The sequence below is a fragment of the Heteronotia binoei genome, chromosome 3 (assembly GCF_032191835.1).
Source record: "Heteronotia binoei isolate CCM8104 ecotype False Entrance Well chromosome 3, APGP_CSIRO_Hbin_v1, whole genome shotgun sequence".
Taxonomy (NCBI): domain Eukaryota; kingdom Metazoa; phylum Chordata; class Lepidosauria; order Squamata; family Gekkonidae; genus Heteronotia; species Heteronotia binoei.
Genome location: NC_083225.1, coordinates 72,782,681 through 72,806,929, shown reverse-complemented (window position 1 = coordinate 72,806,929; position 24,249 = coordinate 72,782,681). Strand labels below are relative to the sequence as shown.

Sequence of the window (24,249 nt, the reverse complement as noted above, 5' to 3'; positions counted from 1 at the left end):
CATCCAGAATCTCTATTACTACACACATGTGCCGGGAGCTCTCACCAGTTCTTCAGCTGAGCAAAGTTGGACTTCAGTAGTACCTTTAAGACCAACAAAGTTTTATTCAGAATGTAAGCATCTTCTTCGTGGTCTCTGTGCATCACACTTATGGGAGAAGGCGCCGGCGCCGATCACGATCGGTAACTTCAAAGCCGCGGATTTCCGCGCCCCCGTCCCGGTGCGCACGCGCAGGCACTCCCCTCCCTGCGCATGCCCACCAGGACAGGAGCGGACATCCCGCCAGTTCTCTTCTGACCGCCGCTGGGATCAGTCGATCTTCGCATCGGTCGGTGGATTTCTTCTTCGCTAGTTGGATTTCCTTCTAGAAATACTACATTCGTCTGTCCGTGAGTGGGGAGGAATAGGCGTTTTGTTATTTTTCCTATTTCCAGTTTCCCCTTTTCCCCTTTTTCCCCCCCTTAGCCTTCCCCCCCTCACCCCCTGCGCCTTCCGCGCATGGAAAAGCGCTGGGGATTTTTCAAAAGGTGCAGGAAGTGTGGCAGCAAAATCACCCCTCCGGACGGCCACACTCTGTGCCTACTCTGCCTCGGAGAAGCGCATAAACCGGACTCCTGCCCACACTGCGCAAAATTCTCCAGGCAAACGAGAAAAAATCGAGCGGCTCGCCTCGCGGCAGCCTTGATGGAGCAAGTGTTGACTCCTCGCGAAATGGCGTCGTCATCTGAAAACGCGCCAAACTCCTCGGTGTCGACGGTCGATGTCGACAAGGCTCCCTCCGACGCCGATCGCCCCCTGAAAAGAGCGGGCTCGGCCTCGAGGTCGGATACCTCCACACCAGCCAAGAGGCCCAAGGAGGTAAAAGGGGATTCTTCGGAGCCGAAGAAAAGGAAGAAGGCGGACAAGCAGAAGCATGTCGAATCTGCTTCCCGCTCCTCCCCGAAGTCCCCACAGGACCCGAAGGCGCTACTTGTCCCGCCGCTAAAACTGCTCGCATCTCCGCGTCGGCAGCAGAGCCCACCTAGACTGCAATCGATGTCGACACAGATTGCGATCTCGTCGGACTCCGACCACGACCTCGACCCAGCTCAGAGGTCGGTGAGAGGGGAGAGTCCTCTGGATCTCCTTCAGGTGGACAAGCGCAGCTCCCAAGACCGCGCTGGAGGCACCAGGTGGGATCGATCTCGGAGTCCCTGCAGAGTCTCTCCCCTGGTCTTGAGACGCGAATCGGTGCGGAGAGATCGATCGGACAGCTCACATCGGGATAGGTCCTGGAGCCCCCGACATCAAAGGGACTTCAGGGTGTCGAGAGACAGATCTCCGGAAGATCCATCCCCTAGGAGACGTCAGGACTCTCCAGGGCGGAAGGCCACACCCCCGCTGTCATGGGACCAGCTTCAATGGCAGTACCTATATGGGTCCTGCCCGATGCCCACGATGTTTCCGTGGTTTCCTCCCAGACAGCCTGACTGGGACCAACGCTCGGAGACATCGCATCGGTCGAGAACATCCTATCGACCGCGGAAGAGATCCCCGTCGGCATCGGTATCGAAACCCCCGGTGGAAGATCCTCCCAAGAAGAAGTCACCACCCAAACCCCCTGCAAAGGAGACAACGCCACCAGACCCGCATCGGGACCGAGCGTCGCACCCGTCAGAACAGTCTGAATCTCCCGGGGCATCACCAAGGTCGTCGGGAGATTCGGTATTGGAGGAACCTGGCCCATCTTCCCCGGAGGACAGCCCTCCCTCCAACAAGGTCGGCGAGGATCAACCCATTTCCCCCTCGGAGGACTTAAAATCTTATGGGGATTTGGTGAAAAGAATGGCCCAATCCCTATCCCTCTCTACGATTCAGCCACAGCCTGTCATCACAGACACTGTGTTCGACATCGTGCAAAGGGATACATCATCGGCGGTTGCCCTTCCAATGACGACGGTGCTGCTGCACATGGCCAAAGCTTCATGGGACAAGCCTGCGTCGACACCGATATCTTCGCGCAGGCTTGACCACATGTACCGTGTACAGGAGTCTACAGCTGACTTTCTATTCAATCATCCGAGACCAAACTCTGTAGTTGTGGCATCGTCATCCAAGACTCGGAAGACCCATGCTTCCCCCCCAGATAAGGAGGGAAAGAAACTCGACGGTTTGGGCCGACGGGTTTATTCGGCTGGGGCGTTGGGCCTGAAGGTTGCTAATTACGCCGCATGTATGGGGCGATACCAATACGCCCTATGGGACCAGATCTCCACACGACTGCCCGGGCTCCCGGAACAAACTAGAACCGCCATCAGGAAGCTCCAGGCTGAGGGCATGACTGTGGCCAAGCAACAGCTCAATTCTGCCAGGCATGCCGGCGACATTGCAGCAAAAACCCCCACGGCAGCTGTCACACTAAGGAGGCATTCATGGCTCAGGTCCACGGCTCTGCAGGCTGATACCCAGGCATATGTTGAGGACTTGCCGTTGACGGGAAGGGGCTGTTCAGTGCTAACACTGATACAGTCCTGCAGGAAATGGATAAAAGCATCCGCACATCCAGAAACCTCGGGGTACCAGCTTCCTCCAGACAGCAAGGCAAGCGTTCCTGGTCGCGAACTTGGCCTAAGAAGCCTTTTCCCAAGCAGTCAACTGAGCAACAGTGGAGGCCAAAGTCCACAGCTCCCTTCTCCAAACCACAGTACGGCAACAAGTCCAAGTACTCCCCAACCTCTTACCAATCGTCTCGCCAAAAGGGAAACAGGCAACCTAAGCAGGGACTTTGACTCTGTTCTCCCTTTTTCCCCCCGCCCTTGTTCTTCTTTGGACCGCACCCGGCTCTGGCCTTTTTACAACACATGGGCAGCAATAACATCAGACCAGTGGGTACTATCGATAGTCCGGCTGGGCTATCAAATAGAATTCCAACAGGAACCAGAGGTTCCAACATTCGTCTACACCACTCCGTCGCCGATGCTTCAAGAAGAAGTGACTGCCCTCCTTCAGAAAGAGGCCATAGAACGGGTCCCGTCGGACCAATTGAGACTGGGGTTCTACTCCCGTTATTTTGCGGTCCCAAAGAGGGATGGTGGTCTCCGTCCCATCATGGACCTGCGGGGTCTCAACTTGTACATACCACACCAAAAGTTTTGCATGACGTCGCTACCCAGCATACTTCCGTTGCTGAATCTCGGGGATTGGATGGCGACCTTGGACCTGCAGGATGCTTACTTTCATGTAAGCATCCACCCATCCCACAGGAAATTCCTCCGGTTCGCCATCGGGACTACGCATTACCAGTACAGGGCCCTGCCATTCGGGTTATCAACAGCCCCCAGGGTCTTTACAAAGATCATGGTAGTGGTAGCGGCTCATCTCAGACTACAGGGTGTAGCGGTGTACACGTACATCGACGACTGGCTTCTGGTGGCCGAATCGGAGGCCAGCCTTCTCCAGCACATTGCAGTGACTCTATCCCTTCTAGAAGAGCTGGGCTTGAAGGTGAATGCAAGGAAGTCCTGTCTCCAGCCCTCTCAGAGGGTACAATTTATAGGGGCAATCCTAGACACACGGCTGTGCAAGGCCTTCCTACCAGAGAAGAGGGCAAAGGACATCATGGACTTGGTGCAGATTTTCTTGGAGAGCAAATCGGTCACTGCTCTTCAGGTGCAGCGGATGTTGGGACTGATGGTATCCACCACAGCTGTGCTGACCTTTGCCAGGTTCCACATGTGGATCCTTCAGTTGTGGTTCCTGGGAGTTTTCAAGTGCGGGTGGGACTCCCCTCGTCGCAGACTATTCGTCCCGGAGGAGGTGCTCAGGACTCTGCTTTGGTGGCAGCACAAGCGCAACCTATTGCAGGGGGCCCCCTTTCACGCCCGACAGTGACTCTGACCTCGGATGCGTCTCTGTGGGGGTGGGGAGCGCACGTAAGTGGACTATGTGTGGGCGACAGATGGCCCAAGGACCATTTGCAATACCACGTCAACTTCTTGGAGCTCCTGGCGATCCATCATGCGCTCCTCTCCTTCCGGCACTTGCTGGCAGGACAGAAAGTTGCGGTTCTGACGGACAACACCACGGCACTTGCGTATATAAACCGTCAGGGCGGCACGGTGTCTCGGAAACTCTGCCTTCTAGCCTTGCGGATCTGGGAGATCTGCAGAGAGATGGACACGAGTCTGGCTGCAGCCCATTTGCCGGGAGATCAGAACGGGTGTGCAGATTTCCTCAGCCGAGGAGGGGCTTCCATACACGAATGGGAGCTCAACCGGACCCTCTTATAACCTGTCTTCCAGAGATGGGGGACTCCAGACATCGATGTCTTCACCACCCACGACAACAGAAAGTGCGAGAAGTTCTGTTGCCGGGGGGGGAGGGACCCGCTGTCGTTGTGGGACGGACTATTGCTACCCTGGGACAATCGCCATGTCTACATGTTTCCCCCGATCCCTCTTCTTGTTCGGGTGGTACAAAAAATATACAGAGAGCGCCCAAAAGGTGTTCTAATCACTCCATGGTGGCCCAGACAACACTGGTTCACCCACATCCTGCGGTTGTCCGAAGGAGTTTTTCACCAGTTTCCCCCTGTGCCAGATCTACTGCTCTCAGAGCAGGGACGGGTGGTCCACCACGATGTTCCACACCTAAGATTGACGGCGTGGAGGCTCCGGTGACTGCACTATCAGAAAGGGTTCAGCACGTGCTCCTTAACTGTAGACGGGAGTCTACAAGGAAGTCGTATGTCTATAAATGGACTCGTTTCGTACACTTCGTCTCTGAGACCGGGGGCGACCCCAGAACTACAGGCCTTCCGGGCATCCTTGACATTCTCCTTACCTTGCTGGACAAGGGGTTGTCAGTGTCCTCTATTCGGGTATACCTGGCAGCAATCTCAGCCAATCACGAGCGCATTGACGGCCGCTCGGTGTTCGCTCACCCGACCACAAAGAACTTCCTGAGGGGACTGCTATGACTGTACCCTGCAGTTAGGAAGCCGACCCCATCCTGGGACTTGCCGGGGGTTCTAGAAGCCCTCACGGGCAAGCCCTTCGAACCCATGGCCACGTGCTCCGTGCAGCTACTATCTTGGAAAACGGCGTTCCTGGTAGCTATGACTTCAGCTCGGAGGGTGGGGGAACTGGCGGCACTATGCTGCGATGATCCCTACCTTCAGTTCCGACCAGATGGGGTGTGGCTACGTCCCGACGTGACCTTTCTACCCAAGGTAGTGTCCACTTTTCATCTGAATAGGGACATTTGCCTACCAGTGTACTTCCCGAATCCGTCAACAGATTCGGAACGTCGACTTCACGCTCTAGACGTGAATAGAGCGCTTTCTTTCTACCTACATAGGGTAAAACCTTCACGTAAGGACCCTCGACTCTTCATCTCTTAGGCTTCGGCCTCGCTTGGGCAGAGGGTTGCCTCGCAGAGACTGTCAAAATGGTTGACAGAAACTATCAAACTCTGTTACCTGTTACGGAAGCGGCCTCTGCCGGGGCCGGTCAAGGCTCACTCCACAAGGGCAATGGCCACCTCCGCGGCATTTATGAAGGGGGTGCCGTTGCGGGACATTTGCAAGGCGGCCACCTGGTCCTCTCCGCATACGTTCATCAGGCATTATGCGCTGGACCTCTGGTGGAAGCATAGTTCGTCTGTGGGCTGTGCAGTTTTGCAGTCGCTGACCTGTTGACGGACCGTGCAACCCTCCTCCAGGTAGGCTGCTAGCTTGCTAATCTCCCATAAGTGTGATGCACAGAGACCACGAAGAAGATAAACAGGTTTCCTACCTGTAACTGATGATCTTCGAGTGGTCATCTGTGCAGTCACACTACCCGCCCACCTTCCCCACTGCTGCGGGTCCGTCTACAGGGCTCCTGCAGCGGTCAGAAGGAACTGGCGGGATGTCCGCTCCTGTCCTGGTGGGCATGCGCAGGGAGGGGAGTGCCTGCGCGTGCGCACCGGGACAGGGGCGCGGAAATCCGCGGCTTTGAAGTTACCGATCGTGATCGGCGCCAGCGCCTTCTCCCATAAGTGTGACTGCACAGATGACCACTCGAAGATCATCAGTTACAGGTAGGAAACCTGTTTTTTCATGTGCATACACATTTCGTTGTCTTACATTACATTCTGAAGAAAGCTCACATTCTGAATAAAACTTCATTAGTTTTAAAGGTGCTACTTGACTTCAACTTTGTTCTATTGCTTCATACCAACACAGCTGCCCACCTGGATCCAGCTTTTCAACTGTCATGGTTGAAATACTGCAGGTTAAAAATGACTGGGCTCATGAGAGAAGGGCTCATGTAAAGGGATATACTGGAAAAGAAACATTTTCTGCCTATTCCTTTTGCAGTAGTGTGTTAAATGCCTTCAGAATGAAGACCAGTACTGTCAGATGGGGCTTCTTAGCTATGTCAATATCTATAATTTTATGTATCTGCAAGAAAATATTTTAAACAATATGGTAATTTTAAAAGGCATCCCATTAAACAGAGCTTCTGCCTAAAATGTTGAAAACCTGCTATAAGAGTTACACATAATTTCATTCCCTGACAGTTTGTGGTTGGCTCTGCCTTCTGTGGCATCCTTTTTGTGATACTGCCCATCACCGTGTGTCAGAATTATAAAGGTGGCTACAGGCTGAAAAGTTAGTAGACCCCTGCTCCCTGCCTCCCACCATGCTACCATCATAAATACTGCATTGTTGAATGGGAAGGGACGGTGGCTCAGTGGTAGAGCATCTGCTTGGGAAGCAGAAGGTCCCAGGATCAATCCCTGGCATCTCCAAAAAAGGGTCCAGGCAAATAGGTGTGAAAAACCTCAGCTTGAGACCCTGGAGAGCCGCTGCCAGTCTGAGTAGACAATACTGACTTTGATGGACCAAGGGTCTGATTCAGTAGAAGGCAGCTTCATATGTTCATATGTTCTGTGGGATATTTGGTTACGTTGTTACCGAGAGGCAGCAGGATCCTCCTTTCTCCCAGATGGTTCTCCTGCCTCCCAGTATTCATGTGTTTTGGTATTCACTGTAATCCCAGAAATAGATCCTAGTAGATGGTAAGGATATAACATATTGTGATTTTAACATATTGTGATTTTGCCTTGGCAACATCCATTACTGTATTCTTGCCAGCCACTGTCTTAACAGCTGTCCAAAGGCAACTGACCATAGATATATTTATTTATTTATTTAATTTATATCCCGCCCTCCCCACCAAAGGCAGACTCAGGGCGGCTCTCAAACCAAGGGTCAATACAGACACATCAGTGTGACCGAAATATATGCACAATGCTGATTTAAAAGAGTAAAAAAATTTTCCTGCAGTAAACAAAACATTAGTGCTCTCATAATGTTTTCCCACCTTCTGTGACTCATTGCAAATATGGCTGTCTTAACCTCTCTCTCCCATTTCCAGTAATGTAGTTTTAAAGTAAATTTATGACAGTGTAATTGATATATGCACTGCAGTCAGTTATCGTGATTAAAAAAAAAAAGCACATGAATGTAGAAATCACCTAAAAGAAAAGAAAAGCAGGTCTTAAATTTTATTTCTAGGCTTGTAATGAAAGCTTTACTATAGATATCATGTGGAATTCACTTTATTTCTATTGTTTTATTGCACCTTTTACAAAATAAGAACTATAGCTAGAAATACTAAAGAAATTAAAATGAATGAACAAGTAAGGCAGCAGACGGAAGCAGAAGACAAAAACTTACAGAAACAATTTTTGTTTAAAAAAAAAAAAGGAAAGTTGCCTACATTCATAACGCCAGAAAGAGTCCCAACATTCATGTTTTCTGCTTAATGCATGTTGTCACATGTTACAGGAAATTGCTTATTCCCTTTTTATTCTGCATGATTTGTTATGAAAGCATTAAGTGTTTGCACTTATTTGTGTTACAAAAAAATTATTTATGCTTAAGAAAGGAAATGAAAGAACCATTTTGGAGGTTAAAGCTGTGTCTTCCTGAAAAATGTATTCTGGAATTACAAAAAGATCTATGATATATATCACAAGACTTTAAAAATTTTAAATTACGCTTTTGTAATGTAATACATCTTCTGATTTATAAAATAAATATAACTTTAAAGCAAGTTGTTTTGTTTTTATCATTAGTTGGACAATGGCATTAGACTTTGCAGTATAGTTGTCTTAATTAAAGTAAATGAGAATCCTCTTTCTTACACCAGAGTTCTACCATCAACTTTAATTAGCATGGAGTAATCTAATATTTTGTGTGGAAGATTTTATTAATTAGTTTTGCTCAGGACCAGGATCTGATGAGCAACCATGTTTTGAGCATTTCTCCACACCAACTTTGTGTCTTTTGCAGTAGCATATGGTTTGGTTGACTTCCATCAGTTAACTGAACTTATACCCTTTGTTGATAGTGGATTGAATGGACTGACGATGAGATGTCTTGCATGTGGATAGCTTCTTAGTTTGCATTGGCCTTTTTGTTTCTAACAATTCTATATTTGTTTTTGTTTTCTTAAAATAAAACCGGATGAGATTGGATTTGAGATATTGATCATTTCAAGCACTTAAGGGCAGTTCCAGTGTCTAGTGACAATGTTACATCAAAAAGGAATCTTGTGATACTTGAAAGACAGATTTATGAAGATAAAGATTTGCTTGGTCTTTTCCATCTATCCTGATTATATATTCATGTTTTGCAGATTTATCTGTAAACATAAAAGTGAAAAAATGTTACATCTTCTCTTTTTTTTTTCTTAAAAGGAACATTCCATAATACAAGAGCTACCTGTAGTCTGATTTAGCACACTTTTTTTCCTGGTTGGCAGATCAGATTAAATGGAAAATGTTAGCTGTCTTAGCTGTATATTTTTATGCAACTGACTCTGCAGTGATCAATAGCTATGATGTTAATGCCAAGTAAGAACATAAGAGATGCCATGTTGGATCAGACCAGTGGCCCATCAACAGTCTGTGTCACACAGTGGCCAAAAAACCCCAAGTGCCATAAAGAGCTCCACCAGCGGGGCTAGAAGCCCTTCCACTCTGCCCCCCCCCCACAAGCACAAGAATACAGAGCATCATTACCCCAGACAGTGAGTTCCAACAATAAGCTGTGGCTAATAGCCACTGATGGACCTCTGCTCCATATGCTTATCCAATGGTGCCCCCTCAGTCAGGTGGTGTCCTAGGCAACTGCCTACTTTGCCTACTCCCACTCACCAGCCCTCGTTTTAATCTTTCTTCATTGGGAAAATGTTCCAACCCTTTAATCATTCTAGTTGCTCTTTTCTGCACTTTTTCCAATGCTATAATATCTTTTTTGAGGTGCGGTGACCAGAATTGTACACAGTACTCCAAATGTGGCCTCACCATCAATTTATACAGGGGCATTATGGCTGATTTGTTTTCCGTTCCCTTTCTAATAATTCCTAGCATGGCATTGGCCTTTTTTTATTGCAATCACACACTGTCGACATTTTCAGTGAGTTATCTACCATGACCTCAAGATTTCTCTCTTGATCGGTTTCTGCCAGTTCACACCCCATCAGCTTGTATTTATAGCTAGGATTTTTGGCTCCAATGTGCATTACTTTGCACTTGGCCACATTGAACCTCATCTGCCACGTTGACACCCACTCACCCAGCTTCGACAGATCCCTTTGGAGTGCCTTGCAATCCACTCTGGTTTTTACCACCCTGAACAATTTAGTGTCAAGTAAGGAATAATATCAGTTTTTGTGGATTGGAAGCTTATATTTTTTTAAAAACAAACAAACAAAACCTAACATCCAGGCTTCGCAGGACTTTATGCAATTTTGCAGAGCCTGTAAGGCAGAGATGTTCCACCAGACTTTCAATTAAGGATAGCAGCAACTGGCACCTTCCCTTCCTTTTTTGTCCACCTCCCCCCCCCCCCCCAATCATATGCTCTGATACCTTGGAAGAAAAACTTAACTAGTGGGATAATTGGAATTTTATTTATTTGTATTTTATCTGTTGTACATCTCCCAGAGCCTGGCCTTGGCTAGGATGAACGATTAAACAAGCCCAACAATTAAAAAAAATAATTAATAACTGGAAATCAGACAACAACAAGAAGAATGACAACATAAAGAATAAGAAGAAAGTCTCAAATGAGAGTTGATATGTAATGCAGTTTGAGAAAGATATGTTACAATACATGTTGATATGACTGTGTCATAACAAAGATAGCATTTATCATGTAACTAACATAACAGATAATTCTGGCACAGTTTGTTTTCAAAGCACAACAGTGCTGTGGACATTTATTCTGTTTGGATTTTTGTATTCTTTACATGTGGAAGCAGTTGTTTCCCTTTATTTTAAAAGGTCTCAAAAGAAAAATAAACACTATGGTAAATAGGGTTGCCAGGTCTGGCTCAGGAAATATCTGGGGACTTTTGGGGTGGAGCTAGGAGACTTTGGGGTGAAGCCAGAAGCATTTAAAGGGACTGTGCTTCTTTTAAATGCCTTCCCATCATTGGAAGTACTGGAGGACAGGGGCACTTTCTTTTGATGTTCATAGAATTGGACCCCCTGTCCATTTATTTTCAAACGTAGGTTGCTGTGGTTTTTTTTAGGAGAGGCATCAGATGCTATGCTGAAATTTTGGTGCATCTGCCTCAGAAAAAAAAACAAACAGCTGTACCAGAGCCTCAGATACCCAAACATTGATTCTCCATTGTACCCTATATCCTATAATGGAGTGCCCAGTGGGCATTCAAACTCCCCCCCCCCTCCACTTTCTGCTAACCCTGAAGTGGGGGGAGAGCCTCCAATTCAGAAAGCAGGTGTTGGGGAAGATCTCTTTTTTGTCCAAGAGCCTTTTTAGTGAATGTCACTCAGAATCAGAGCGCTCAGAGTCAGATGGACCAATGATTTGACTTTAAGACAGATATGCCCATTCATATTAAAACATGGAAAAGTGAACTAGTTTGTGAGCTTTCATTTTGTGAATACTGATTGTTTCATAGTGTCTTTATTGCACATACAAATAATGTTAGAATGCGTGTGTATAGCTACATAAGGTATGATTATTAAACAATAGGGTTTACCATATGCTAAATATCATCCCATTTAGTTTTGTCTTAAGAGATAGTGCTCCAGAAATGTCTGGTGCAATATAAGTTAGGTAGATCAACAATGCTTTATGAGCTGTTCCATGTTTTAATTCTCAGAATTTCAAACTGTATCATTCATTTGTTGCTTGCTCAATCTGTGCTTCTGTGTGCCTTTAGAGGGGAAAAGTTAGATCTTATACCTTGAGCTTGCTTGCACAGAGTATTTGGTATGCACCCACAGCAATACAATATCTCAGTGAAGCTGTTCAAGTAAAACCTGTTCATCCTCTAAGAAGCTAATATAAGCAGAATAGCCTTTCTCACTGAGGCTACTAAAGCCAATCAGGCTGTCTGTTTTGATTTATTTTATTTCTGCATAGGGGTGTGGATGTGCGCATTTGTAACAAGATTGCCTCAGCTAGAGAGGAATGTAATTAAATGTTTTGGCAAGGATATTACTGCACAGGTTATTAGATTGCATATTTGATTAACTAGCATTTAGTGTTCTTGTTCTTCCTTAGATAATATTGCATAAATAGTTTGACATGAGTTATACCAACATAAGGCCCAATATATCTGAATTTTCTAGCACCTTCTGGATGGAACTGATTTTCTAGCACCTTCTGGATGGAACTGAGTAGCTGACTTTCCACTTACCTTCATTTTTCAATTTTAAAATAATATGCATTATACATTTGTTGTTCAGAAGTAAATTCTGACAACAATTCTTGACAACAGTCATACATTTCTTCTTCTTCTTTCCATCTTGCAGGCTTAAGAGATGCTGCAGGCTCTGAAAGTGATGGTTGTGACTCAAGCAGCACAAAATCAGAAGGCGCCAATGGGGCAGCAACAATCCAACCCAAAAAGGTCAAGGGGATTGGTTTTGGTGACATCTTCAAGGACAAACCTATAAAATTACGACCAAGATCAATTGAAGTAGACAGTGACTTCCTGCCTGTTGAAAAGGTACAGTCAGTAATTTAAGATCCTCACATATGCTCTGACAATTGTTTGTTTTAAGTTTGGCTGTTGGGTTTTATTCTCTGTCTGGTAAGGTCAAGAAAATGAATATTGGTAAGTCAATGCAATTGATACTGGTAAATTGGTAAATTGATGTAAGTGCCTAGAAGAAAAATCCTTTACACCAATGATTAACTTCTGTCTTTCTTCTAGCCTTTTACAATAACAGTCCTTTAATATCTGCTTGAAGATTATGCTGATAATATTATGGTGCAGAATTAAATGTAGTTGTACCGCCTGTGGGTGAACACTAATGTGGCCTAGCTTTGGTCTATTTGTATTTTGGTCCATCATGCAATGTAATTGTCTAGCTGCTTAATGAAGATTACTGCATGTAGTAATGTATGCTATCCTGTTGGTAAAAATTAATGTAGTAGAACAAATAACATCAGATGAGAATACCTAATAAAAGGTACAGATATTGTAATAGGCAGGAAATCATGTGTGACAGCACTTTAAGCTGATGAAGGGAAATTAAAAATGATAGACCACAGAGCAAAGATGGTTCAAATATATGTAGTAATAGAGGAGAAAAATATAACTTATATGGAACTTATATAACTTATATGGAAAAGGAACAGAGATCCCCCAAGTATCTGGGCCTTGAATGGTTCCTAGCACATCTTTAGATAACTCCCTGAATCCCCTCATGACCAGGTCAGGGGAAGAGTGCCCAAGTTTCCTGTCAGAATTAAGCCAATGGACTCTTTTTTCTTGAAATCCTTTGGTTTATGGAATTGAAAAAATCCTCTGCCTGGCTTTTGGGCTTCCCCAGTAACTACACCCCAGTACTCAGGTCATGACAGAAGTCCATGCATTTAATTAGTATCTGAGCAAATTATTTGTTCTAAACACATTCCAAGATGAGACTTCAATGGTAGACCCTTAGGAATTAACTTTATGTCCCAGGAAATTAGAGTGTCTTTTCATCTAGCCTGTGGGATTTGTACTCATTCAGCGCACTCAGGTGCTTGTCGACTAACTCTATGTCAACCAACAGCCCGGATGCCATGCCTTGCCTACTACCATCTCTGGGTGAGCCTGTTCTCTTCTTCAGGGGAGAAAACTGAGGCAAAATAGGCATTAAGCCTTTCTGCTTTCTCTCTGTCTTCTGTCAGAGTTTCTCCATTTTTACGCAACAGTGGGCCCATTGCCTCTTATATCTTGCATTTGCTGCTCACATATCTAAAGGTTTTCTTGTTGTAGCAAGCCTCCCTGGCCAGCTTTAGCTCACTGTGAGCTTTGTCCTCTCTGATGACTGCCCTACAGTGCCTAGCAACCTGCAGACACTCTTCTTTAGAAGTACATCCTTGCCACCATTTCATGGCCATGTCGTTGATTTCCACATGGACCAACGGGAATGGATAATGTTCTGTAGGTTTGATGAGTTTTGGGATCCTTTCTATAATAACTTTAATTTTCACCCCTGGCAGGAGATCAGGCCTGGACACATGACATTCTATACCCCTCAGCAGGAAGTCTCCTATGACCAACACCTTCCTTTTCCTTCCTGTGCCATTTCTTCATATCTCCTTATCCACCTCCCTCTGTCTTCCTTTTGTTTGTGATACTTCCACTGGCAATGTTTCCATCTCTGCCTCCACAGCAAGGGTCTGCAATCAACTTCTTAGTTCTAATGGCACTGAGTGCTGTCTCACTCAATGCGTTTGGGGTTAGGCTGTAGAACTCTGAGGAGTCTCAATAAGACAGTCAACCACACCATAGCTCTGTGGAGTTACAGGCTGCAGCTTAATTCATATAGTAACCTTACAAGCATATAACTGATCCTGATAAGTTTCATGTAGCAATAATTTAATATAAGGAATAAGTAAATAATCAAGTTGGGTGGTGTTCCCATTGTCCAGGGGCTACTGTGGGTGCATTGCACTTCATATAAAAATGGGAGAATAGAAGAGGCTGTCATATTCTCTGAAAGACATTTGCACTTAATGATGTTTCCTGCTTTCAAGAACTGCATACTAGTGTTTGTAAAGTGGTTGTGAGTTTATTTTTGTTTTGTTATATAAAAATGGGGAAGGGAGCATAGCAGATTTTCTTTTGTACTATTTTTGTACTGTTTTTGTCTTGTCACAGATAGCTGCAGTTTATATTCATTGTTCCACAATCCCTTTCTTGAAAACACATTTATTCTTCTTTTCACATACCTCCTGAGACATCATATACATTTGAGCGCCTCAAAGTTCTGCTTTGTGTTTATGGTATTTGCTGATAGCACTATTTGTGTTACATTAGGTGTGTCACTTCTCCTTACATAGTTCCAGGAGAAACCATAAAATCATTCTCTGCAGAGAAGAAATTGGAAGCAAGATGACATTTAACAGCTCTAAACTGAGTTTTATATTTTCCTCTCTAACTTGAGCAGAGACTCTCTCAATAAGAGATCTGTTTTCTATTCATAACAGTCTAACCATGCAAACAAATTCCTGGTGAAGTTTCATAAAGGTTTCTTAGAAGATGACGAGTGTTGGAAAGCAATCAACTCCTCCAAGAATTTCCTTCTCTAAGAAATCATTGTATCCTCCTTGGAAAAGCTAATTTTCCAAACCAGTGCATTTTGCTGTTGATTTATTTTAGGCTGCAGAATTGAAAAATCAGTGGACCTCTTGCAAATGAACTCTGTAGCTTCTTCAACACAGATTGACTATAATGGACAGGATTTGTGTGTGTGTGTGTCATTGTGATTTATCTGAAGTAGAATGGGTTCAACTCCTCCTCCTCTTGGAATTATTAGTCTGATATACTGTAGTTATTTTCCAGCCGACAGCTGATTTAATTTAAGTGAATTTATGAATACTTCCTGAGTAAATGCCTGTACAATCATGCTCTTATAATATGGCAGAATTGTTAGGGGGTACAGTTGTTTTTTAGCTTTACCTAAGTCCCTGGCTATTTGTAGCAAAGTAATAGGGTATTATTCTGGTAACAAACGGTTTCACTTGAAGAACTGTGAGATTTGACATTATAACAGCTCTGCACCTCAACAGCAGCATTAGTTTAAAGCAGATTATATTGAAACAATGCAAGTATTTCCACCATTTTCCAAAATGCGACTTTGAACTTGCAATAACTACTGTTGCTGAAGCTGATGAACAACTAGTCCTGCTCACATAGTTCCTGTGAGAAGATCCTTCATTTTGGTAAAGAAAGTATCTGAAAGAAATATGGGAGTCCAGATATGGAGTCCAGAAGATACTGGAAGTGATACAGTTCCCTGTTTTAACATTTTTTTCAATCTAAAAGCTGCTTGAAAAGCCAATTTGTGATAGTTCAAAAAGTCAGTTTTGTACAACTGAGCAATCATTATTTTATAATGATTTCTTGAAAAAGAAATCAATACCATCTCTATCCTGTATTGATTTGGAGTTAAAATGTAGGCTTGTGAGTGGGAGAGGGTCTGCCACAAATTACTCTCATGATTAGGTTCCATGTATAGCAGAAGGCTGTATTAAAGAGAACGAGCAGAATGAGAATCAGAGTCTGCATCGTTATAGGAATCCTTACTGCGTATTATTTTCAGGTCTGAGTACCCACAGAGAAGTTAGTAGCAATGTTTGTTCATGTCTGTGTTTTGCTGAGTTTGTACTTCAGCGCCTTACAGAGCCCCTCTAATTTTTCTGTCTTCTTACAAATAAAACTAAATGAAATAAAGCAAAGAAACAACAAAAAAACACCCAAACCCATGCTATTGATTTTTAGCTGAAGAAAATTCAGTTATATTGCTGCTCTGCTAATTCAGAAGTGCGGTTATAAGAACAAATTACTGTGGATGAATTTCAAGTGATGTTAATTAGTGGATCAGTTTCTGAGAAAGATTGTGAACATACACCTTTAGACCCTGATCTAGAAGAATGACCAAAATATGAAATAAGCTTAAGTGTTTCCTGAGACAACAAAATGACTTTTCCCCTTAACACTACTAGAATTGACCCTGAGTGCACTGAAGGATCTGTATGTAGCTTGAATGAGTATTATAGGTTACCAGTTGCATCACAAACCCTACCTCCAAACCAGATGAGACAACTGTGTTTCAGTAATTTATCTTTGAAAGGTTTGCCCTACAACTGTGATGCAAGCTGTAAGTCAATAAAACTGAGCACTTTTAAACCACAATGGCACCAGGGAATAATGATATTCCTTTCAAACGGTGGCATTCATAGTTATGTGGATTCACAAGAATAAATGAATTGGCAAGTGAGGTCAGTGCTTATGTGGAAGTACCCATAGCTGCTGGGATGAGCAAAGATTTTCCAAGTTATTTGACACAGATAATGTCTCATATTGCATGATTTATATATTTAAATTGTATTCAATTTCCCCCATTTTATTATAATGTAAATAAAACTATATTGAGTGCCATCATCTTGTGACTGGAATGTGATAATTTTTCTTTCCATTTAGCTTACGTTCAGTGGTAGTGAAAAAAGTGCTTGTCAGAACAGGAAGGGTTCATAATAGTAAGGATTCTGGTTTGCTCCACCCCATAGAATCTCTTTCGATAAATGGTAGTATCAAAAGTATGTGTGTGTGAAAGAAATGGCCAGACTAGATGTTATGGCACCTGCAGGTCAGAACTGTGGACATCATCGTGTCTAATGGTCTCAGAGAGTGTAAGGAATTTCAGAACATTGTTTGGAATACTAAATACTTCTATTTTTAAATTAGATCCAGTAAGCTCTGTGAGACCTAACTACCAGTTAAATGAGTTTAGAATTTCAGCCTATATCTACTTATGGTTTGAGCCTGATTGTGGTCTGAACTCAACAGGAGTGGCAGAAAATGAAGCCATCCTTGTATGTGTAGGATTGACCATAGTTTGCTTGTGAAGATCATGGCAAAGAAATGAAAGCCACTGATAAACTTTTATTTATGCAGTGGATTTTCATGCCAAAGATTCCAGGTGAAAAATGATTATCAAATATGCAAGTGGATTCTAAATAAATTTTGAAGGGCTACTTAAACCCTAACCTTGTAACTTGATTAACTTCAAGCTTTGAAACATACATACTATAATGCATACACATTGTGGATCTTCAGCAGCCGTATTTGCCATTACACCAATCCTGCCTGGCTAATCATAAGAACATAAGAGAATCCATGTTGGATCAGGCCAATGGCCCATCCAGTCCAACACTATGTATCACACAGAAGCCAAAATACACACACACACACACACACACACACACACTGTGGCTAATAGCCACTGATGGACTTCTGCTCCATATTTTTATCCAATCTCCTCTTGAAGCTGGCTATGCTTGTAGCCGCCACCACCTCCTGTGGCAGTGAATTCCACATGTTAACCACCCTTTGGGTGAAGAAGTACTTCCTTTTATCCGTTTTAACCGGACTGCTCAGCAATTTCATCGAATGCCCACGAGTTCTTGTATTGTGAGAAAAGGAGAAAAGGACTTCTTTCTCTACTTTCTCCATCCCATGCATAATCTTGTAAACCTCTATCATGTCACTCCACAGTTGACGTTTCTCCAAGCTAAAGAGCCCCAAGTCCCTTTCTTCATAGGGAAAGTGTTCCAAACCTTTAATCATTCTAGTTGCCCTTTTCTGGACTTTTTCTAATGCTATAATATTCTTTTTGAGGTGCGGTGACCAGAATTGCACACAGTACTCCAAATGAAACCTCACCATTGATTTATACAGGGGCATTATGATACTGGCTGATTTGTTTTCAGTTCCCTTCCTAATAATTCCCAGCATGGCGTTGGCCTTTTTTTCTGCAGTCGCACACTCTCTTGACATTTTCAGTGAGTTATCTACCACAACCCCAAGGTCTCTCTCTTGGTCAGTCTCTGCCAGTTCACAACCCATCGACTTGTATTTGTGGCTGGGATTCTTGGCCCCAATGTGCATTACTTTGCACTTGGCCACATTGAACCTCATCTGCCACATTGATGCCACTCACCCAGCCTCAACAGATCCCTTTGGAGTGCCTCACAATCCTCTCTGGTTCTCACCATCCTGAACAATTTAGTGTCATCTGCACACCTGGCCACTTCACTGCTTACTCCCAACTCCAGATCATTAATGAACAAGTTAAAGAGCATGGGACCCAGTACTTAGCCCTGCGGCACCCCATTGCTTACCGTCTTCCACTGTGAAGACTGCCCATTTATACTCACTCTCTGCTTCCTATTAATTAGTCAGTTTTTTATCCACAAGAGGACCTGTCCTTTTACACCATAACTCTCGAGCTTACTAATCAAGCTCGCAGACAACCATAGTTCATAGATTTTATGTAATTTGTCCTCATCACTATGGATACATCTGAACTCAGGTTTGCCAATTCCAAGGCTGGCATTATACACACTGGTAGAAATGATGAACTTTGGAAATATGCTATAAAGTTATTTAGCCACTCAGCTGTTGGAAACCTGGAAATATGTACTTCAGCAGAGCCTTGAATTGAAAGTCATATTTAGAAAACTGGGTTTGGTGATTCATTGTGGGTGGCATCTCTCCATATGTGAATCAGGTCTGAACCTGTTCCACTGCATCATTTTGAACTGAGTATGTTGATGCAGAAGTTATCCATTGTGTTACTGTGTAAGAAATCAGTGTGGGGCTGTCATTAGTTCTGTCCATTACATTTTTTATATTCAGATTTTGTATTGTGTAAGAACATAAGAAGAGCCCCACTGGATCAGACCAGTAGTCCATCTAGTCCAGCATCCTGTCTCACACAGTGACCAAGCAGTTCTTCTGGAGGGTCAACAACAGGGCATAGAAGCCAAACCTTCCCCTGATCTTGCCTGTTGGCTCTGGGATTCAAAGGTTTAGTGCCTCCGAACATAGAGGTTCCCCTCAGTCAACATACCTAGTAGCCACACTGATAGACCTATTCTCCATGAATCTATCTAATCCCCTTTCAAAGCTGTTTATTTCTGTGATCATCACTACATCTTTTGGCAGCAATTCCACATTTTAATAACTCTCTGTGTAAAGAAGTATTTCATTTTTTCTGTCCTGAATCTTCTGTCCATTAGCTTCATTTGATGCCCTCAAGTTCTTGCATTTTGTCAACTTTATCGACCCCATGCATAATTTTCTAAACTTCTATCATGTCCTTTCTTAGATGTCTCTTTTCTAAACTGAAAAGGCCCAAACTGTGCAGCCTTTCCTCATAAGGAAGGTGCTCCAACCCCCAACAATCTTGGTTGCCCTCTTCTGTGAACATTTATATATGAACATATGAAGCTGCCTTATACTTGAATCAGACACTTGGTCCATCAAAGTCAGTATTGTCTTCTCAGACTGGCAGCGGCTCTCCAGGGTCTCAAGCTGAGGTTTCTCACACCTATTTGCCTGGACCCTTTTTTGGAGATGCTGGGGATTGAACCTGGGACCTTCTGCTTCCCAAGCAGATGCTCTACCACTGAGCCACTGTCCCGTCCCGTCCTGTGCTTTCTCTAATTCTGCAGTGTGCTTTTTGAGATACAATTACCGGTCTAAAGGCCCCCTCCCCTTTTTCTTTTTAATATTGTGCTTGTCATTGTTAGTGGTGGGGGGGGGATAAAAGGGGGAAAGATACCTTCATGCTGTTAAAAGAGTTTGTGTTATAATACCTACCTTTAGCGTACTTAGCATATACGGCTACCTAGGAATTTTTTTTTTAATTTTATAGTAGCATTACAGAAGCCATATTGATTACATAGGAATGGCTTATTTAATTAAAAATTGCCATCCATATACCTGTCTCTTACCCAGACATTCTGCAGAGAAATATGATAATTTTCCACCATATGAAGCAGTGGGATATCAGTATCTTAAGGAAGAAAAAGGTTTTTTCTGGATTTATTTTTGATTAATTTTGTTTGAAAATATTTTACTCACTGGGTGGTTCTGGGGGGGGGGGAGGAAAATCTCCCTTCTGCCAGTGTTGACATTTTTTTACCTCTCCATGTGTGCTAATCTAAAAGAAACCCTGCTTTTCTTGGGGAGGAAGAAGAAACCTCATTATCATGGAATAGCCCAAACTGCGAGAAAGTCCAGGTTTCCTGTGAAATAAACAAGTGCAAGCTTTGCTTTCCTCATAACTCATATTGGTCTTAACTGTGACTCAGTTTTAGGCTTGGTCTCCCAGACTTAGTGAGCTCAGCACTTAGAAGGAAGTGGGAGGAGGACTCTCAGAGAAGCTTTTGAATGCTGCTTAGTGTAATCTCTCTAGAAGAGCAGCTTTGCTTCACAATGGGAGAAGAGGTATGTCTGTCTTTAAATGCTTCTTTTTTTGCTTATTTCGACAACTGTGTTGTAACTCACATAATGTAGAGCACAGATGTTTGGCAAGAAGGCCTTTGGTTAATTGTGTCATGGCATAAAAATGATGTGTTAAAAGTGAGAGACTTTTCACTGGAGTCTCAGAATGGAAAACAGCTCCATCTGTGCTTATGAAGTAATAAGCAACATATTAAAATAAGTTACTCCTTCGCAAAGGCAGGATGCCTCGGAACTCTTTAGCTGCATAGCTCTTCCCTTTTGATCCGTAAATGTATACAGATGTTTTATAATATCCTTGTTATAATGTGGACCTTTTTGAGGGGGGGACTGCCTTAAGACTTGCTGTTTGATAAACTTGAACTCTTTCTCTCTGTTGGAAGAGTTTTATATGCTTGTGCTGATTTTTTGAGAGTACTTTAAGGCCTGTTCCCAAAAATAGGCATATTGACGTTGTTGGTTTCCATAAAAAAGATTTCTACATTATTGATGCTGGTAAGCTTTCTGTGCTTTCTGCTTGAAGACATAATTAGGGCTTCATATGAAACCTAGTTATCATAGTAAAAATAAATTTAATTACAATTTTACAGTTTCCACCATTGTACAATGAAAAAACTGCTAATGTACTATATACCAGTCTCTTAGTATAATTTTACATCTATAAGACTCTAATTCATTTTGTGTATACATGTGTATGTTTAAAAGCAGATGTTTCAGCTTCTGCTTGAAACATGGAATGAAGCTACATAATTCCCTGAATAGACTTTTCAACTTACAGTGTTCCATGTGTCTTTCCTTTTCTTGTTTGGAACAGAACAAACGAGAATGGAATGGAAGGAAGGATAGCATTTTAACATTTTGCTATATACTGAAATGTCTAAAATATTCTTGAAATATCTTGAACATGAGAAGTGAAAAGTGGGGACCCCAACTCACCCACAGGTCCAGTTTGCAGGCTCATGGAAAGGGCAGAGACAGCAGGTCAGTGGGGGTGGCCGGGGAGGACGTGTTCCATGAAGGCACAGGGGAGCACCAGTAGCTGGGGGCTGGACAGTCAATTATGGTGCAAAACCTTGGCCGTCCCATCCCAGATAGGCCTATGAGGGTCTTAAACAGGTCCTATGGGACGTGAAGGGGAGGGGCCCACTGGGGGAAGAAGTGCACCGCACTGCCTGGTCATTTCGCCTGGTTGCACAGATAGCTTGCCCACAGATAGCTTGCCCACCCATCCCTCCCTGTGTATAAGGAATTGAAGGCAAGTCCGTATTTATGTTATGTTATTGTTCACAATATTTTCTATGTGTGTCACAACTTTAGGGCAGTGTCAGCATGGGGTCAGATCCATTTTAGGAAATTGGCCTGCATGCCATTTCCTGGCATATGGGAATCTCTTTAAGGGATTGTGAGGTGAAAGCTTCCAAGGGACATGCCCAGCTCAGGGGCTACCTAACAGGGTGTCAGTTGGCAGGGGAGACCACCTAGGGGCAATCATCCTTGTAGAATCCAGCAACCTGCCATCTCATAGTTCTGCCCATCCCAACCAGCAAGCCATGTGGATCTGTGGACGTCGACTGACCGGCTGGTCAGTCAATGCTAGGATCCAGTGATCCATGTTGGTCCAAGACTTCTTACAGCTATAACCAATAAAAGTGACCAGTTTATTCCACACATTCCAAATATTGTGTGTGATCATGTTATTGATGGGTTATGGTAAAGGAGGGCCATCACCTTCACAGCTCTCTCCACTTCTTCTAGTGCTGGGACTGCAATAAGCATTCAGTCATTTTTTAAAAAAAATTAACACTGATAATCATTGTTAGGGTAAGAAAGAACACAATCCATCAAAAAATAAAATCCATAAAAAAGGTCTTTGCAAGCCTTATTGAAATGTATCTGTTACATTTTTATTCCAGAATTCTTAGGAAGAGCTCATGCTGGTTTATCTAGTCTTTCTGTTTTATCCTTACAAGATTCCTTTGAGGTATGATCAGATGAGAGATTGTAATTGGCCCAAGGTTATCCAGGTAGCTTCTTGGCTGCTAGAAATTTGAACACTCAGTCTTAGACTGACACTATAAACTCACACATTGCCAGCAGTGGAACATACGTCTCAGCCTGTATCTGAGCTGTTGTCATTCCCATTTCAAAGACATCTATGAAAAGTACCTGGAGGACTGTCTTAAAACATTTGGACTGGAGGACTGTCTTAAAACAACCGCCCTGAGACACTTCGGTGAGAAGGGCGGGATATAAGTCCACTAAATAAATAAATAAATTGTAATTATGTCAAAAAAGTGGGCTAATAGTGAGAATTTCTGGGCAACAGTTTTGACAGGGTTGCTGAAATCATAACTGGTAGCCCTTGTGCCAGAGTGCTTCCTGCTGCTGTTTTAGTGCTAACTTTATTGCATCATTTTGGCTGTTCAGCAAATTTTCTAGTCTCTGTTTTCTAGTCTCTAGTCAAATTTTCTATCAACTATGTGATAGTCATCTTGTCTCTAGATGTGGCATTCACAGATATTAGAATCACATAATCATCAGGGCAGTTTGCATTCCGCATATACAAGTATCTTACAAATTTCTGTCGGTTTCTATTCCTCTGCATAATCTATGGAATAAGTTGACACTTGAACGGAAAAATGTGTGGGTTGGCTGTTTCCTTTTCCATGAACTTAACAATTGTGCTGTTTCCCATAGATGTTAATCTAAAAAGAAATTAAAAACTAAAGGTGGGCAGAAAGTGAAAAAAGGTCCTGGTGAGAAAAAGAAACACCAAACCAACCTTGATGGGTATATAATAGAACTCAAGAAAAGGAGAAATAGTTGTAGATGTAAGCAATGAAGAAGGAAATTCAGTGTATTTGAATTGTAAGCATTTTAAGTATTGTTGAAGATGCATATACTTGTCATCAGTTAATTTAGGATAAACCTGTACCCTGATCGTTAGTTGTAATTAATCCACATTAAATAGAATTTAATTTCAAATAAGTGTGCTTTGGATGTGTGTGTGATGAGCATTTTGGAAATGTCACACCTGGGCTGTATTTAATCATTTCCTGCTATTCCTCATAAGCTCAGAGAAGTTCCTCCAGGCAATGCTATGAAGGTTTAGTTCTTTTGAATGATAGGGCCCTGGTGGCTTGAGTTAACCCCCCATTCAGCACAGTCACCATCTTGAGACCTTTTACAATTTATTTTAAAGTCTAAACTAAACACTGAGAATCTGATTACAGATCCCCAACATATAAAGTACACTTCAACCCACTTCTGCAATGAAGTAGCAAATTAGGAAACATCCACAGTTACTTGTCTGAAAAATTATACTGTTGAAGTCAGCTTATAATCAAAACATTAAACAATTAAACATTAAACCATAGCCATAAAAACAAAACAAGCCATTAAATACAATCAGGATATGAAAAGAGTATAACACACACATCAAACTGCCTAAAATGATATAGATATGTTTTCAGGCCAGATCAGATGATAGAACACTTTATCTCTTTAATAAAAGATATTAAACCCTTTAGTTCAAAGCATCTATTAAAAGGAATGTTTTAGCCTATCACCTAAAGAAAAATATGGTAGGCATCAGGCAAGCCTCATGGGGAAGAGAGAGCATTCCAGAGGTGAGGCACCACTATTGAAAAAGCCCTGTCTCTGACTGCCAGCCTCTCCAAGGAAGGGTACAGAGAGTGCAGCTTCAGAAGGGGTTCTTAACTGGTGGGCTAGGCAGTACTACTGGAGATGGTGCTTCCAGTTATTAAAAGAACAAAACCATACTGGGGAAAAACCATAAAGAGTCCATTTTGCAGTTGCGAACGTGGAACCATATTCATCTGTGAGAATAAAAGCCAGTTGGTATGTTTGAATCGTTCCTGTAGAATGTTTGTGGGACCCTATTTGGGTGAAAAGGCAGCATATAAAT

General features: G+C 43.2%; 1 protein-coding gene across 5 annotated transcripts in view; it reads left to right on the top strand.

Annotated features, from left to right (window-relative positions):
• The window catches only part of SH3KBP1 (SH3 domain containing kinase binding protein 1), a 237,284-nt gene that overhangs the window by 133,182 nt on the left and 79,853 nt on the right, over positions 1-24,249 (top strand). For 4 of the 5 annotated variants that reach the window (XM_060234045.1, XM_060234047.1, XM_060234044.1 and 1 more), the window contains one exon: positions 11,824-12,020. In XM_060234045.1, the coding sequence (XP_060090028.1) occupies positions 11,824-12,020 (197 nt within the window). Of the gene's footprint in view, positions 1-11,823; positions 12,021-20,231; positions 20,307-24,249 lie in introns of those variants that run through there. The other variant, XM_060234049.1, reaches the window with a different exon arrangement.